Source organism: Tursiops truncatus, chromosome 14 (genome assembly GCF_011762595.2).
Source record: "Tursiops truncatus isolate mTurTru1 chromosome 14, mTurTru1.mat.Y, whole genome shotgun sequence".
In the NCBI taxonomy this organism is placed as follows: Eukaryota; Metazoa; Chordata; class Mammalia; order Artiodactyla; family Delphinidae; genus Tursiops; species Tursiops truncatus.
This window is the reverse complement of record NC_047047.1, coordinates 50555974-50571902: the sequence shown is the minus strand read 5'-3', so window position 1 is coordinate 50571902 and position 15929 is coordinate 50555974. Positions and strand designations below refer to the sequence as shown.

General features: G+C 42.9%; 1 protein-coding gene across 3 annotated transcripts in view; it reads left to right on the top strand.

The window, feature by feature from the left end:
• Nucleotides 1-15929, top strand: part of TTC7A (tetratricopeptide repeat domain 7A) — a 125686-nt gene that overhangs the window by 5277 nt on the left and 104480 nt on the right. For 2 of the 3 annotated variants that reach the window (XM_033838582.2, XM_033838581.2), the window contains exon 2: nt 12105-12268. In XM_033838582.2, the coding sequence (XP_033694473.1) occupies nt 12105-12268 (164 nt within the window). Of the gene's footprint in view, nt 1-11276; nt 11300-12104; nt 12269-15929 lie in introns of those variants that run through there. The other variant, XM_073791382.1, reaches the window with a different exon arrangement.

The window sequence follows — 15929 nt, the reverse complement described above, 5'->3', positions numbered from 1 at the left end:
CCTTTTTCAGTAAAAGGCACTTTTGAAGTTTAGAGCAGTGCTTCTCAAACGGTCTGTGGTGAAGGCTCAGTTTTATGTTCTGGTTTTTTTTTTTAGATTCCCAATCTGTTGTGTTCCGATACCTTCTTAAAATACATAAACTGATACCTGCTCCCCCCACCACCAATTTTTTAGTATTTTATTCAACAATTATTCTGTCACATGGTTATCAGTGTTTCTGAACATATACTCTAAATTTCTGCACTCACCCCGCGGGACTGGGTCACAAAGACGCACAGACCCACCCCAGCCCACGGACCACACATGTGTTCAGAGGACATTTTGAGGAGAGGTGTGGGCCCTGGGGAGTATTTCAAGATTGAGGTTTGCCTAGAAGGAAGCTGGTTTCTCTTGGCATGAAAGGAAAGGAACCCTAGGGAGCTCTGGGCGGGGCAGCTGGGTGGCGGAGGCGGGACCCGGTGGCCGGAAGGCTGGGCTGCAGACTGGCACCTGCAGACCGCTGCGGGGCGGGAGCTGTGCGCACCGCTGCACCTGACGGCGGAGGGGCAGGACCAGCCCGGCAGGCGGAGCCTGGAGAGGGATGAGGTTCTGTGGGAAGGAGGAGGTTCATAACTCTACCTCAGGTTTTACAGATGCAAAACAGATTAGAAGGGGCCAGCCAATTGCCAAGTGGCCCACAGCTCAGGAATGCTGCTCAGGCACCCACTTCTAAGCAGCCCACTCCCCCTCCTGGCTGAGCTTTTGGAAACGTAGAAGATTCCTTCTATTCTTGGGTCGATTTAAATTTAATTTTGACTAGGTAATATATTCACATGGGTCGACCTTCCAAAGGTACCCAGAAGTAACGAGTGAAAAGCCTCCCTCGATCTCTGCCCCCGTCCCTGTAAGGTAGAAAAGTTAGCAGATGTTTGTGTTATCCTTTTACATATTTTCATGCATAAACACACAGTGGTCCACTGTGTGTGCTCTACTTTCTAATCAGTTTATCTTGAAGTTCATGTCATGACAGCCCATACAGAGCCTCCTCATTCCTTTTTATGGTGGCATGGTGTCCCTTTTAATGGATATATCATGCTTTATTTAATCAGCCTTCTGTTGATGGACATAAAGTTTTCTCTGGTTTTCTGCTATTATAAACAGCGCAGCAGGAATGACCTTATATGTTGGTCGTTTTACACATACGTGTTTGAGGACATCTGTAGGCATGGGATTGCTGAGTCAATGGGGATGTGCAACAAATAATTTTGATATATGTCGCCCTTTGTAGAGGTTCTACCAACTTCTGTCCCACTAGTGATGGATGATAGTTTAAACCATCATTTTTGGCCATTTCCTCCTAATGTTACTTTTAGAAATCATGAGGTAGGTCGCAAAGGATGGGCTACTAGGCTGTGGCATCCATCTGGGCTTCCGGGATGCTCTGTGGGGAATCTCCCTCACGAAGAGAGACAATTATCCAGGGACGTGCAATTTTACACCTGTGGCTTTGAGTTGTGAGCAAACTGCAGTGGTCCTGAGAGTAAGGAGTGAGTGGCATTCTGAGTAGGTCTGAGAATGCCATCCTGGCAGCAGGAAGAGCACTAGAGGACGTGGGATCGAGCGCATGTTCCTGGAGGCATTTTGGTTTTTTTATAAATTTATGTATTTTATTTTATGTTTGGCTGCATTGGGTCTTTTTTGCTGCATGGGCTTTCTCTAGTTGTGGCGAGCGGGGGCTACTCTTCGTTGTGGTGCGCGAGCTTCCCATTGCGGTGATTTCTCTTGTTGTGGAGCACGGGCTGTAGGCGCGCGAGCTTCAGTAGCTGTGGTGCACGGGCTTGGTAGTTGTGGCTCGTGGGTTCTAGAGCACAGGCTCAGTAGTTGTGGTGCACAGGCTTAGTTGCTCCGCAGCATGTGGGATCTTCCCGGACCAGGACTCAAACCCATGTCCCCTGCATTGGTAGGCAGATTCTTAACCACTGTGCCACCTGGGAAGCCCCCCTGGAGGCATTTTGGATGGGCACAGAACTCCCTGAGCCTCAGGGCTTCCCCATGGGGGAGTGGAAAGGATCCCATTACTCAGCGACTATTTATTGGGTGCCTGTATTAAATGGTCCTTGCTCTGTTTGAGGGGGACAGGCCAGGAGCCAGTCACGAAGCACAGCCACCCAAGGTGGTCCTGAAACCACCCTCAACCTCAAACCCTGCACCCTGAGCACCTGGATCCCCCCCCCTCAGGTCGCCCCTGCTGTAGGTAGCAGGGATACGGTGGCTCCAGGATTGCAGTTTTCAGTGCTGTGGGGGAGACAGCAAAGTAACCCAAGCAGTATGAAATCACTAGCCAAGGGGTGAGGTCTGTGGACGAGCTAACGTGTGCGGGAACTCCAGAAAGTCCCAAGGATTGCCGTGCTACACCAGTAAATCTGCTTCCGGCCTTAACTCTCCTTGGTTGCTAGGTTATCCCTGGGTCATGCTAAAATACCTTAATAACAGAGAAAACCAATTCTGCTACATGGAAGATAGGAGCACCTGACAATGTGTTATTAAGCCAGCTTGTATATTTTTCCTCTTCAGTTGTCTGGAGGGAATTCCTTCCTTGTGTAAGAACTTATCACCTTGGAGCATGGGTGTGACTTTGTCCCTCAATATTTTTTTTTCCTTTTCTAAAATTTAATTTAATTTAATTTTGAATTTTATTTATTTTTTATACAGCAGGTTCTTATTAGTTATCCATTTTATACATACTAGTATACATGTCAATCCCAATCTCCCAATTCATCCCACCACAACCCCCCCCCCACTGCTTTCCCCCCTTGGTGTCCATATGTTTGTTTCTCTACATCTGTGTCTCTATTTCTTCCCTGCAAACTGGTTCATCTGTAGCATTTTTCTAGATTCCACATATATGCATTAATATACAATATCTGTTTTTCTCTTTCTGACTTACTTCACTCTGTATGACAGTCTCTGGATCCATCCACGTCTCAACAAATGACCCAATTTCATTCCTTTTTATGGCTGAGTAATATTCCATTGTATATACGTACCACATCTTCTTTATCTACTTGTCTGTCGATGGACACTTAGGTTGTGTCCATGACCTGGCTATTGTAAACAGTGCTGCAATGAACACTGGAGTGCATGTGGCTTTTTGAATTATGGTTTTCTCTGGATATATGCCCAGTAGTGGGATTGCTGGGTCATATGGTAATTCTATTTTTAGTTTTTTAAGGAACCTCCATGCTGTTCTCCATAGTGGCTGTATCAATTTACATTCCCACCAACAGTGCAAGAGGGTTCCCTTTTCTCCACACCCTATCCAGCATTTGTTGTTTGTAGATTTTCTTTTTTTTTTTTTTTTTTTTTAGGTATACCTGGATTTAATTCTCACTTCTACCGCTTGGTAGCTGGATAGCCTTAGGCAAGTTTCATACCTCCCTGAAATTCACTTAATTCAGTCTGTAAAATGGCATAATAACTTATTATAGCATCCTTTTAGGAATTTTAAATCAGTTCTTGAAATAAAAGTACACAATATATAGACAAGTATGGATTCCTCAATAGGTGTTTGACCTTTCATTTCTCCAGTATCCCACCCGCATCAAATAAAGAAAAATACTTTTTAAAATTTACGAATATTTCATTGTTGTAAAGTTAAAGCCATAAAAATAATCAAATGGCCTACTATCATACCGTTAGAAGAAAAAAAAAAAGGTGTTCATGAGAGTTCCATATTAGAATACAAGTTTTCCTTAGGCACCTGTTTATGTATGCTATTCTGCTCTTTACAATAAATAATTAAATTTAAAAGACTTAATTCCTCACTTTTAAGACCTTATTAGTTTACAAATTACATATTGACCTATGCTAAATTTTATACCGACCCATGCTAATGAATTCAGTACAGAAAACAAAAAACACTGCACTCAAGCAAACTATATATATATATATAACTTATATGAGAATTGCTACTCCAGCTTTCTTTTGGTTTCCATTTGCATGAAATACCTTTTTCCATCCCCTTACTTTCAGTCTGTATGTGTCTCTAGGTCTGAAGTGGGTCTCTTGTAGACAGCAAATATATGGGTCTTGTTTTTGTATCCATTCAGCCAATCTGTGTCTTTTGGTGGGAGCATTTAGTCCATTTACATTTAAGGTAATTATCGATATGTGTGTTCCCATTCCCATTTTCTTAATTGTTTTGGGTTTGTTATTGTAGGTCTTTTCCTTCTTTTGTGTTTCTTGCCTAGAGAAGTTCCTTTAGCAGTTGTTGTAGAGCTGGTTTGGTGGTGCTGAACTCTCTCAGCTTTTGCTTGTCTGTAAAGGTTTTAATTTCTCCATCAAATCTGAATGAGATCCTTGCTGGGTAGAGTAATCTTGGTTGCAGGTTTTTCTCCTTCAACACTTTCAATATGTCCTGCCACTCCCTTCTGGCTTGCAGAGTTTCTGCTGAAAGATCAGCTGTTAACCTTATGGGGATTCCCTTGTGTGTTATTTGTTGTTTTTCCCTTGCTGCTTTTAATATGCTTTCTTTGTATTTAATTTTTGACAGTTTGATTAATATGTGTCTTGGCGTATTTCTCCTTGGATTTATCCTGTATGGGACTCTCTGTGCTTCCTGGACTTGATTAACTATTTCCTTTCCCATATTAGGGAAGTTTTCAACTATAATCTCTTCAAATATTTTCTCAGTCCCTTTCTTTTTCTCTTCTTCTTCTGGAACCCCTATAATTCGAATGTTGGTGCGTTTAATGTTGTCCCAGAGGTCTCTGAGACTGTCCTCAGTTCTTTTCATTCTTTTTTCTTTATTCTGCTCTGCAGTAGTTATTTCCACTATTTTATCTTCCAGGTCACTTATCCGTGCTTCTGCCTCAGTTATTCTGCTATTGATCCCATCTAGAGTACTTTTAATTTCATTTATTGTGTTGTTCATCGTTGCTTGTTTCATCTTTAGTTCTTCTAGGTCCTTGTTAACTGATTCTTGCATTTTGTCCATTCTATTGTCCATTCTATCTCCAAGATTTCGGATCAACCTTACTATCATTATTCTGAATTCTTTTTCCAGTAGACTGCCTATTTCCTCTTCATTTGTTAGGTCTGGTGGGTTTTTATCTTGCTCCTTCATCTGCTGTGTGTTTTTCTGTCTTTTCATTTTGCTTATCTTACTGTGTTTGTGGTCTCCTTTTTTGCAGGCTGAAGGTTCGTAGTTCCTGTTGTTTTTTGTGTCTGTCCCCAGTGGCTAAGGTTGGTTCAGTGGGTTGTGTCGGCTTCCTGGTGGAGGGTACTAGTGCCTGTGTTCTGGTGGATGAGGCTGGATCTTGTCTTTCTGGTGGGCAGGTCCACGTCTGGTGGTGTGTTTTGGGGTGTCTGTAGACTTATTATGATTTTGGGCAGCCTCTCTGCTAATGGGTGGGGTTGTGTTCCTGTCTTGCTAGTTGTTTGGCATAGGATGTCCAGCACTGTAGCTTGCTGGTCGTTGAGTGAAGCTGGGTGCTGGCGTTGAGATGGAGATCTCTCGGAGATTTTTGCTGTTTGATATTATGTGCAGCTGGGAGGCCTCTTGTGGACCAGTGTCCTGAAGTTGGCTCTCCCACCTCAGAGGCACAGCACTGACTCCTGGCTGCAGCACCAAGAGCCTTTCATCCACAGGGCTCCTTAATTTGGGATGATTCGTTGACTATTCAGGTATTCCACAGATGCAGGGTATATCAAGTTGATTGTGGAGCTTTAATCCGCTGCTTCTGAGGCTGCTGGGAGAGATTTCCCTTTCTCTTCTTTGTTCTCACAGCTCCCAGGGGCTCAGCTTTGGATTTGGCCCCGCCTGTGCGTGTAGGTCGCCGGAGGGCGTCTGTTCTTTGCTCAGACAGGACGGGGTTAAAGGAGCCGCTGATTCGGAGGCTCTGGCTCACTCAGGCCGAGGGGTAGGGAGGGTCACGGAGTTTGGGGGTCACGGAGTGTGGGGCGGGCCTGCAGCGGCAGAGGCCGGCGTGACGTTGCAGCCTGAGGCGCGCCGTGCGTTCTCCCGGGGGAGTTGTCCCTGGATCCCGGGACCCTGGCAGTGGCGGGTTGCACAGGCTCCCCGGAAGGGCATGTGGCTAGTGACCTGTGTTCGCACACAGGCCTCCTGGTGGCGGCAGCAGCGGCCTTAGCGTCATCATGATGATGCCCACTCTAACTGGTATGAGGTGATACCTAATTGTAGTTTTGATTTGCATTTCTCTAATAATTAGTGTTGTTGAGCAGCTTTTCATCTGTCTCTTGGCCATCTGTATGTCTTCTTTGGAGAGATGTCTGTTTAGGTCTTCTGCCCATTTTTGAATTGGGTTGTTTGTTTTTTTAACATTGAGCTGCATGAGCTGTTTATATATTTTGGAGATTAACCTTTTGTCCATTGATTCGTTTGCAAATATTTTCTCCCATTCTGAGGGTTGTCTTTTTGTCTTGTTTATAGTTTCCTTTGCTGTGCAAAACCTTTTAAGTTTCATTAGGTCCCATTTGTTTAGTTTTGTTTTTATTTCCATTACTCTAGGAGGTGGGTCAAAAAATACCTTGCTGTGATTTATGTCAAAGAGTGTTCTTCCTATATCTTCCTCTAAGAGTTTTATAGTGTCCTGTCTTACATTTAAGTCTTTAATCCATTTTGCGTTTATTTTTGTGTATGGTGTTAGGGAGTGTTCTAATTTCATTCTTTTACATGTAGCTGTCCAGTTTTCCCAGCACCACTTACTGAAGAGACTGTCTTTTCTCCATTGTATATCCTTGCTTCCTTTGTCATAGATTAGTTGACCATAAGTGTGTGGGTCTATCTCTGGGCTTTCTATCCTGTTCCATTGATCTGTGTTTCTGTTTTTGTGCCAGTACCATATTGTCTTGATTACTGTAGCTTTGTAGTAGAGTCTGAAGTCAGGGAGTCTGATTCCTCCAGTTCTGTTTTTTTCCCTCAAGATTGTTTTGGCTATTCGGGGTCTTTTTTGTCTCCATACAAATTTTAAGATTTTTTTGTTCTAGTTCTGTAAAGAATGCCACTGGTAATTTGATAGGGATTGCATTGAATCTATAGATTGCTTTGAGTAGTATAGTTATTTTCACAATATTGATTCTTCCAATCCAAGAACATGATATATCTCTCCATCTGTTTGTGTCATCTTTGATTTCTTTCATCAGTGTCTTATAGTTTTCTGAGTACAGGTCTTTTACCTCACTAGGTAGGTTTATTCCTAGGTATTTTGTTCTTTTTGTTGCCATGGTGAATGGGATTGTTTCCTTAATTTCTCTTTCTGATCTTTTGTTGTTAGGGTATAGGAATGCAAGAGATTTCTGTGCATTAATTTTGTATCCTGCAACTTTACCAAATTCGTTGATTAGCTCTAGTAGTTTTCAGGTGGCATCTTTAGGATTCTCTATGTATAGTATCATGTCATCTCCAAACAATGACAGTTTTACTTCTTCTTTTCCAATTTGTATTCCTTTTTTGTCTCTGATTGCTGTGGCTAAGACTTCCTAAACTATGTTGAATAATAGTGGCGAGAGTGGACATCCTGTCTTGTTCTTGATCTTAGAGGAAATGCTTTCAGTTTTTCACCATTGAGAATGATGTTTGCTGTGGGTTTGTTGTATATGGCCTTTATTATGTTGAGGTAGGTTCCCTCTATGCCCACTTACTGGGGAGTTTTTGTCATAAATGGGTGTTGAATTTTGTCAAAAGCTTTTAATGCATTTACTGGGATGATCATATGGTTTTTCTTCTTCAGTTTGTTAATATGGTGTATCACATTGATTGATTTGCATATATTGAAGAATCCTTGCATCCTTGGGATAAATCCCACTTGATCATGGTGTGTGATCCTTTTAATGTGTTGTTGGACTCTGTTTGCTAGTATTTTGTTGAGGATTTTTGCATCTATATGCAAAAAGTACTTTATTGCTAAAAATGCTAACCGTCATCTGACCCTTCAGTGAGTCATAGTCTTTGCTGGTGGAGGGTCTTGCCTCGATGTTGATGGCAGCTGACAGATCAAGGCAGTGGTTGCTGAAAGTTGGGGTGTCTGAGGCAATTTCTTCCAATAAGACAATAATGAAGTTTGCCACACAGATTGACTCTATATTCATCAGTGATATTGGTCTGTTATTTTCTTTTTTTTGTAGTATCTTTGTGTGGTTTTGGTATCAGTGTGATGGTGGCCTCATAGAATGAGTTTGGGAGTGTTCCTTCCTCTGCAATTTTTTGGAAGAGTTTGAGAAGGATGGGTGTTAACTCTTCTCTAAATGTTTGATAGAATTCACCTGTGAAGCCATCTGGTCCTGGACTTTTGTTTGTTGGAAGATTTTTAATCACAGTTTCAATTTCATGACTTGTGATTGGTCGGTTCATATTTTCTATTTCTTCCTGCTTCAGTCTTGGAAGGTTATACCTTTCTAAAAATTTGTCCATTTCTTCCAGGTTGTCCATTTTATTGGCATAGAGTTGCTTGTAGTAGTCTCTTAGGATGCTTTGTATTGCTGTGGTGTCTGTTGTAACTTCTCCTTTTTCATTTCTAATTTTATTGATTTGAGTCCTCTCCTTCTTTTTCCTGATGAGGCTGGCTAAAGGTTTATCAATTTTGTTTATCTTCTCCAAGAACCAGCTTTTAGTTTTATTGATCTTTGCTATTGTTTTCTTTGTTTCTAGTTCATTTCTTTCTGCTCTGATCTTTATGATTTCTTTCCTTCTACTAACTTTGGGTTTTGTTTGTTCTTCTTTCTCTAATTCCTTTAGGTGTAAGGTTAGATTGTTTATGTGAGATTTTTCTTGTTTCTTGAGGTAGAATTGTATTGCTCTAAACTTCCCACTTACAGCTGCTTTTGCTGCATCCCATAGGTTTTGGATCATTGTGTTTTCATAGTCATTTGTCTCTAGGAAGTTTTTTGTTGGTTTTTTTTTGCGGTACGTGGGCCTCTCACTGCTGTGGCCTCTCCCGCTGCGGAGCACAGCCTCCGGACGCACAGGCTCAGCGACCATGGCTCACGGGCCCAGCCGCTCCACGGCATGTGGGATCCTCCCGGACCGGGGCACAAACCCGTGTCCCCTGCATCGGCAGGTGGACTCTCAACCACTGCGCCACCAGGGAAGCCGTCTAGGTATTTTTTGATTTCCTCTGATTTCTTCAGTGATCTCTTGGTTATTTAGTAACAAGTTGTTTAGCCTCCCTGTGTTTGTCTTTTAAGTTTTTTTCCCCTCAGTTGATTTCTAATCTCATAGCGTGGTGGTCGGAAAAGATGCTTGATATGATTTCAATTTTCTTAAATTTACTGAGGCTTGATTTGTGACCCAAGATGTGATCTATCCTGGAGAATGTTCTGTGCGCACTTGAGAAGAAAGTGTAATCTGCTGTTTTCGGATGGAATGTCCTATAAATATCAATTAAATCTATCTGGTCTGTTGTGTCATTTAAAGCTTGTGTTTCCTTATTAATTTTCTGTCTGGATGATCTGTCCATTGGTGTGAGTGAGGTGTTAAAGTCCCCCACTATTATTGTGTTACTGTCGATTTCCTGTTTTAGAGCTGTTAACATTTGCCTTATGTATTGAGGTGCTCCTGTGTTGGGTGCATAAATATTTACAATTGTTATATCTTCTTCTTGGATTGATCCCTTGATCATTATGGAGTGTACTTCTTTGTCTCTTGTAATAGTCTTTATTTTAACATCTAGTTTATCTGGAATGACAATTGCTACTCCAGCTTTCTTTTGATTTCCATTTGCATGGAATATCTTTTTCCATCCCCTCACTTTCAGTCTGTATGTGTCCCTAGGTCTGAAATGGGTCTCTTGTAGACAGCATATATATGGGTCTTGATTTGTATCCATTCAGCGACCCTGTGTCTTTTGGTTGGAGCATTTAATCCATTCACATTTAAGGTAATTATCGATATGTATGTTCCTATTACCATTTTCTTAATTGTTTCGGGTTTGTTTTTGTAGGTCCTTTTCTTCTCTTGCATTTCCCACTTAGAGAAGTTCCTTTAGCATTTGCTGTAGAGCTTTTTTGGTGGTGCTGAATTTTCTTAGCTTTTGCTTGTCTGTCAAGCTTTTGATTTCTCCATCAAATCTGATTAAGATCCTTGCCGGGTAATCTTGGTTGTAGGTTCTTCCCTTTCATCACTTTAGATATAGCGTGCCACTCCCTTCTGGCTTGTAGAGTTTCTGCTGAGAAATCAGCTGTTAACCTTATGGGAGTTCCCTTGTATGTTATTTGTCATTTTTCCCTTGTTGCTTTTAATAGTTTTTCTTTGTCTTTAATTTTTGTCAGTTTGATTACTGTGTGTCTCGGTGTGTTGCTCCTTGAGTTTATCCTTCCTGGGACTCTCTGCACTTCCTGGACTTGGGTGGCTATTTCCTTTCCCATGTTAGGGAAGTTTTCTATTATAATCTCTTCAAATATTTTCTCAGGTCCTTTCTCTCTCTCGTCTCCTTCTGGGACCCCTATAATGCGAATGTTGTTGTGTTTAATGTTGTCCCAGAGGTCTCTTAGGCTGTCTTTGTTTCTTTTCATTCTTTTTTCTTTATTCTGTCCCATGGCAGTGAATTCTGCCATTCTGTCTTCCAGATCACTTATCCGTTCTTCTGCCTCAGTTACTCTGCTATTGATTCCTTCCAGTGTATTTTCGTTTCAGTTATTGTATAGTTCATCTCTGTTCATTTTTTAATTCTTCTAGGTCTTTGTTCTTTAATTCTTCTAGGTCTTTGTTAAACATTTCTTGCATCTTCTCAATCTTTGCCTCCATTCTTTTTCCAAGCTCCTGAATAATCTTCACTATCATTATTTTGAATTCTTTTTCTGGAAGGTTGCCTATCTCCACTTCATTCAGTTGTTTTTCCAGGGTTTTATCTTGTTCCTTCATCTGGTACATAGTCCTCTGCCTTTTCATTTTGTCTGTCTTTCTGTGAATGTGGTTTTCCTTCCACAGGCTGCAGGATTGTAGTTCTTCTTGCTTCTGCTGTCTGCCCTCTGGTGGATGAGGCTATCTAAGAGCCTTGTGCAAGCTTCCTGTTGGGAGGGACTGGTGGTGGGTAGAGCTGGGTGTTGCTCCGGTGGGCAGAGCTCAGTAAAACTTTAATCTGCTTGTCTGCTGATGGGTGTGGCTGAGTTCCCTCTCTGTTGGTTTTTTGGCTTGAGGTGACCCAGCACTGCAGCCTACCTGCTCTTTGGTGGGGCTAATGGTGGACTCTGGGAGGGCTCACACCAAGGAGTACTTCCCAGAACTTCTGCTGCCAGTGTCCTTGTCCCCATGGTGAGCCACAGCCCACTCCCTGCATCTGAGAAGACCCTCCAACACTAGCAGGTAGGTGTGGTTCAGTCGCCTATAGGGTCACCGCTCCTTTCCCTGGGTCCCGATGCACACACTACTTTGTGTGTGCCCTCCAAAAGTGGAGTCTCCCCTTCCCCCAGTCCTGTCGAAGTCCCGCAATCAAATCCTGCCAGGCTTCAAAGTCTGATTCTCTGGGAATTCCTCCTCCCGTTGCTGGACCCCCAGGTTGAGAAGCCTGACGTGGGTCTCAGAACCTTCACTCCAGTGGGTGGACTTCTGTGGTATAAGTGTTTTCCAGTTTGTGAGTCACCCCCCCAGCAGCCATGGGATTTGATTTTATTGTGATTGCACCCCTCCTACCATCTCATTGTGGCTTCTCTGCTGTCCTTGGATGTGGGGCATCTTTTTTGGTGAGTTCCAGCATCCTCCTGTCAATGATTATTCAGCAGTTAGTTGTGATTCTGGTGCTCTCGCAAGAGGGAGTGAGCGCACATCCTTCCACTCCGCCATCTTGAACCAATCTCTGTCCCTCATTTTAAATTCTGAAATTCTGGGCTTGTTCCAAGTCCTGGGAACTCCACCTCCTCAAACACTGAACTACAGAAAATAAACCCAAGGGGGCAGTTGGTGCTGTGACCATGGTAGAATGTGTGTTTTTTCTTTAAAGGCTGTTTTAAGTGCATAGAAACTATGTCTTTATTTTCTCAGATCCGAGCCTTTCAAATGCTGGCTTGGGGGTGTTGGGTGGGTACAGGGGCGTGTACCAGTCTCCACATCTGCCATGTTCAGGGGACTACTGTCCTCACGTAGCCACTGTGATCCCTGCCCTGTTTTCCAGATGGCTTTGGGAAATTGCTCCTGGCCGAGGCCCTCCTGGAGCAGTGTTTGAAGGAGAACCACTCCAAGATAAAAGACTCTATCCCTCTGCTGGAGAAGAGTGAGCCGAAGATGAATGAAGCCAGAAACCATCTGAGCAGTATCCTTAATCACGGGAGGCTGCCGGTAAGTTGTAGACCCCCCCACCCACCCAGCCTGGAGCTGTCTCTCCTCTCTCCTGCCTCGTCTCTGCTGTGAGGACCTTCTGGGGTCATTTGGTCACCTGAGCAGCAAGTGTCCCTTAAGGGTTGGCCTGCCCTGTTCAATACAGTAGCCACTAGCCACATGGCTTGTCCAAACTGAGCTGTGCTGTGAGTGTGAAACACACACTGGATTTTGAAGACTTAGTACAAAACGCGGAATATAAAAGAACATCAATTCTTTATATTGATTACATATTCAAATGATAATATTTAGAATATATTAAATAAAATGTATTATTAAAATTAATTTTACCTATATTTACCTTTTTTAATGTGACTAGAAATGTTTACTAGAAAAATCTAAATTACACTTGTGGCTTGCACTTGTGGCCCAAGTTATATATTTCTATTACACAGCGTTTGGTTGACCTAGTTTGTGCCTGGTCCTTTGGCTTCTTTGAGGATCTCAGGGAAATAAAACCTCAGTGAATGTATGATCTAGTTGGAAACAGGCAAACATTCTGAGTTGGCTAGCAACGGAAGCACTCCATAACATGGCAAGCCAGTTCGAGTCCATGTGCACTTATTGAGCAACTACTATATGCAAGGCACTGAGGGGCAGTATAGAGGGAAGAATAGTCACAGCTTTCTTTAGACCTTTACTGCTCGAAGCATGGTCCATCCACACGCAGTATGGGCATCATCTGGGAGCTGGTTAAGAATGCAAAATCTGATTCAGAACCTGCATTTTAACAAGCTCTCTTGGTGATTCTCAGGCAGTTTCAAGTTTGAAACTGTTCTCAATTACCATGTATCCTGAACTATAAAAGAAGTATGGGTATGTCATTAGAGACCCCAAGGGGAAATGATTTTTCAAGAGATGTTCCAAAGTAATATATTTCCTGACTTACGTATTTTATTGCAACCTACTATGTGCAAGGCATTGTATTATGTACTTTCAGGGCAATAAAGATGAGTCCAGCATGGACCCTGCCCTCAGGGAGGTTGCAAGGCTACTGGGAAGATAGTCCTATTAAAAAATTATTCAAGGTGTACTGTGACACATGCTACAGGAGTACCATACATGGGGAGGCAAGTCTGAGGGGGACACTCCCTGGGGTGAGGTGGGGAGTCAACTCAGGATTATGGTAGTGCTGGAATTGGACCCATTGGGGGCTGGACCTTGAAGGAGGTCAGGATATAGACATACACAGATAAGACAAGGCATTCCAAGCTACGGAAGCAGTGTATAATCAAAGAGCTCCTCTTAGAAGAATTTCCTTAAAGTATGTCAGTTAGCAAGAGTGTAAGGGACTGGTGTGTAATTGGTGTAAAGGGACATTAGGGCGAGAGAGTGGGACTGGAACAGCAGGCCAAGAAGTGGGGGGCATTTTCTGTAAGCAGTGTGGGGAGACTATACTGGAAGTTTAAGGTAACTGCGTTTAGACTCCTTGACAGGGATTATTGTAGCTCTGGGAGGTTTTGTCTCGGATTAAAATAGCTGCTTGACCCTGAGCCTGTCCCCTGACATCCTGGACCCTCCAGTTCCTCATCTGCCAATCAAGATGGTTGGACTTGATTCATGGGTCTCAAGCTTTTCCCACCAGGACCCTTTTAATTTTTTTCTTTCCAGTAGACTCTATTATGTATTTAAAAATTCTTTTTAAAATAGAAATGACTCGGGCTTATTGTAAAAAAAAATTCACTAAATAAAATAAAGAGTTTGACTAATAAATACATCCTTGTTTCCACCCCTAGCCCCATGCCCACTTCCATCCCCAGAGTTGAGCGCTAGTCACCATTTGGTGTGAATCCCATATGCTTTCTTTGTGCGTTAACAAACACACATACACATGTGTGGAGATTTCTTTTCTTATTAGTCATAGGATTCATATTTGTCAAGTTGCACTTTTGCCCTGAAAACTTGCACTTGAAGCTTTCTGCATGCCAGTACCTCATTCTTTGTATTGGCTGAATGGTATCCACGTGTATTATTGTGAAAACTATTTTGTCTACCATATCACATTTATTAAGTACAAATTTTACCATGCTTAGGAGTTCCCTGGTGGCCTAGCAGTTAGGATTCTGGGCTTTCACTGCTGTGGCCCGCGTTCAATCCCTGGTCAGGGAACTGAGATCCCGCAAGCTGTGTGGTGCGACCAAAAAACTAAAATTAAAAAATGGCTAGCGGTTAATTTTAAAATTTTACCGTGCTTTGTTAATCAAAGACATACATAGACACCAATGAAATCGAGAAATTCACTGTTTTCTGAGCCAAGGCCAAAAACTTGCTGTTGATCAGGGAAAATAAAATATTAAAAATAGTTTGTGGGATTCTCTATCTTACCCCAAAGGCCAGGGTGTGGCTGGGGGGATGCTCTTTCCTGGCAGCAGATGAAATCTCAGGTGGATTCCCCTGCATCCCGAGTAGCTCTGATGGGATGAGGAGGGGAGGTGGGTCCTGGGGCGCCTCCTCAGGGTAGTTTGGAACTTTCTACTCTTAGTCATCTCTGAGATCCCATACAGCTCAGTGCTTTGGAGGCTGGTGACAATGAGCCATTTGTCCTAACTTCTGTTATCCAGCAAGTGCCAGGCTTTGCACCCTCTCACTGGTGCCTCTCTGTAACCTTCTGCAATGGTATTTACTATTATCCCCATTTTCCAGATGAAGAAACTGAGACCTAGGAGAGGTTAGTCACTTAGCCAAGGACCACAGTGCAGGTCTTGAACGCGGGCCTATTTGCCTCTACTCCCAAGTTCTCATGCTGTCTGCCATTTCCTGGTGCTGTCTCCGTAGTGCTGGAGTAGAAATGAAATAATGACTGAGAAACCTGAGCTAACGGTGGTGGTGATGCTGCCACTCCTGCTTTTTCGGGTCTCATTTTGCATCTGTGAAGTGTTTCCTCATCTCTTCTTCCTCTTACCTGGGTATCCACATGAGGTCATTCTTCCCTATTTATTGACAGATACATTGAGGCACAAAAAGACTAGGTGACACGCCTGACCCACCCAGCAGAGGGACTATTCCCCAGACCCAGTGACTTCCTACATAGCATCCTTCCACAGGGCCTGGGCTCTGTGGTTCCCTGACTGTTGGATTGACAGGCCAGGTTCAAATTCAGAGGCATGGGTTCTGCTGAGTGTAGCCAACTTTTCATTCTGCCAAGTAAGGACATTAAAAAAGCCCCAAAACACAACAGCAAAACCATACCATCTTCTATAACCATCACTCCATAAAAGAAAAACAACACTGAAACACAAGACAGATGTGCTTAAGAATTAAGGGTAACGTTTTAAATAGTATAACTTTAGCTTTAGAAACATTCACCACGTTGTCCTTAATTTTCTGCCAGCTTGCTGGAAGCTCTGCTGTCAACTGTCTTTGATCCACCAGGAACCACTCTGAGCTACACCCTGTCATCTTGCCCTGAAACGTGTCCTCAGCTTAGCTGCCCTTTTCCGCCTTTATAGTAGGACAGGATAATAATAATAATTACTCATGGCCTGTGTTTATCTAGCTCCTTTCTAAAGAAAAGTTCAAAGCTGTTTTCTGGACTTTGCCCTATTAATGCTCTTGGCATTGCTGTGCTGGGAGTTGAGGGGTGGCTGTTATTTTCTCACCCTCAGCAATGGGGAAAACCAGG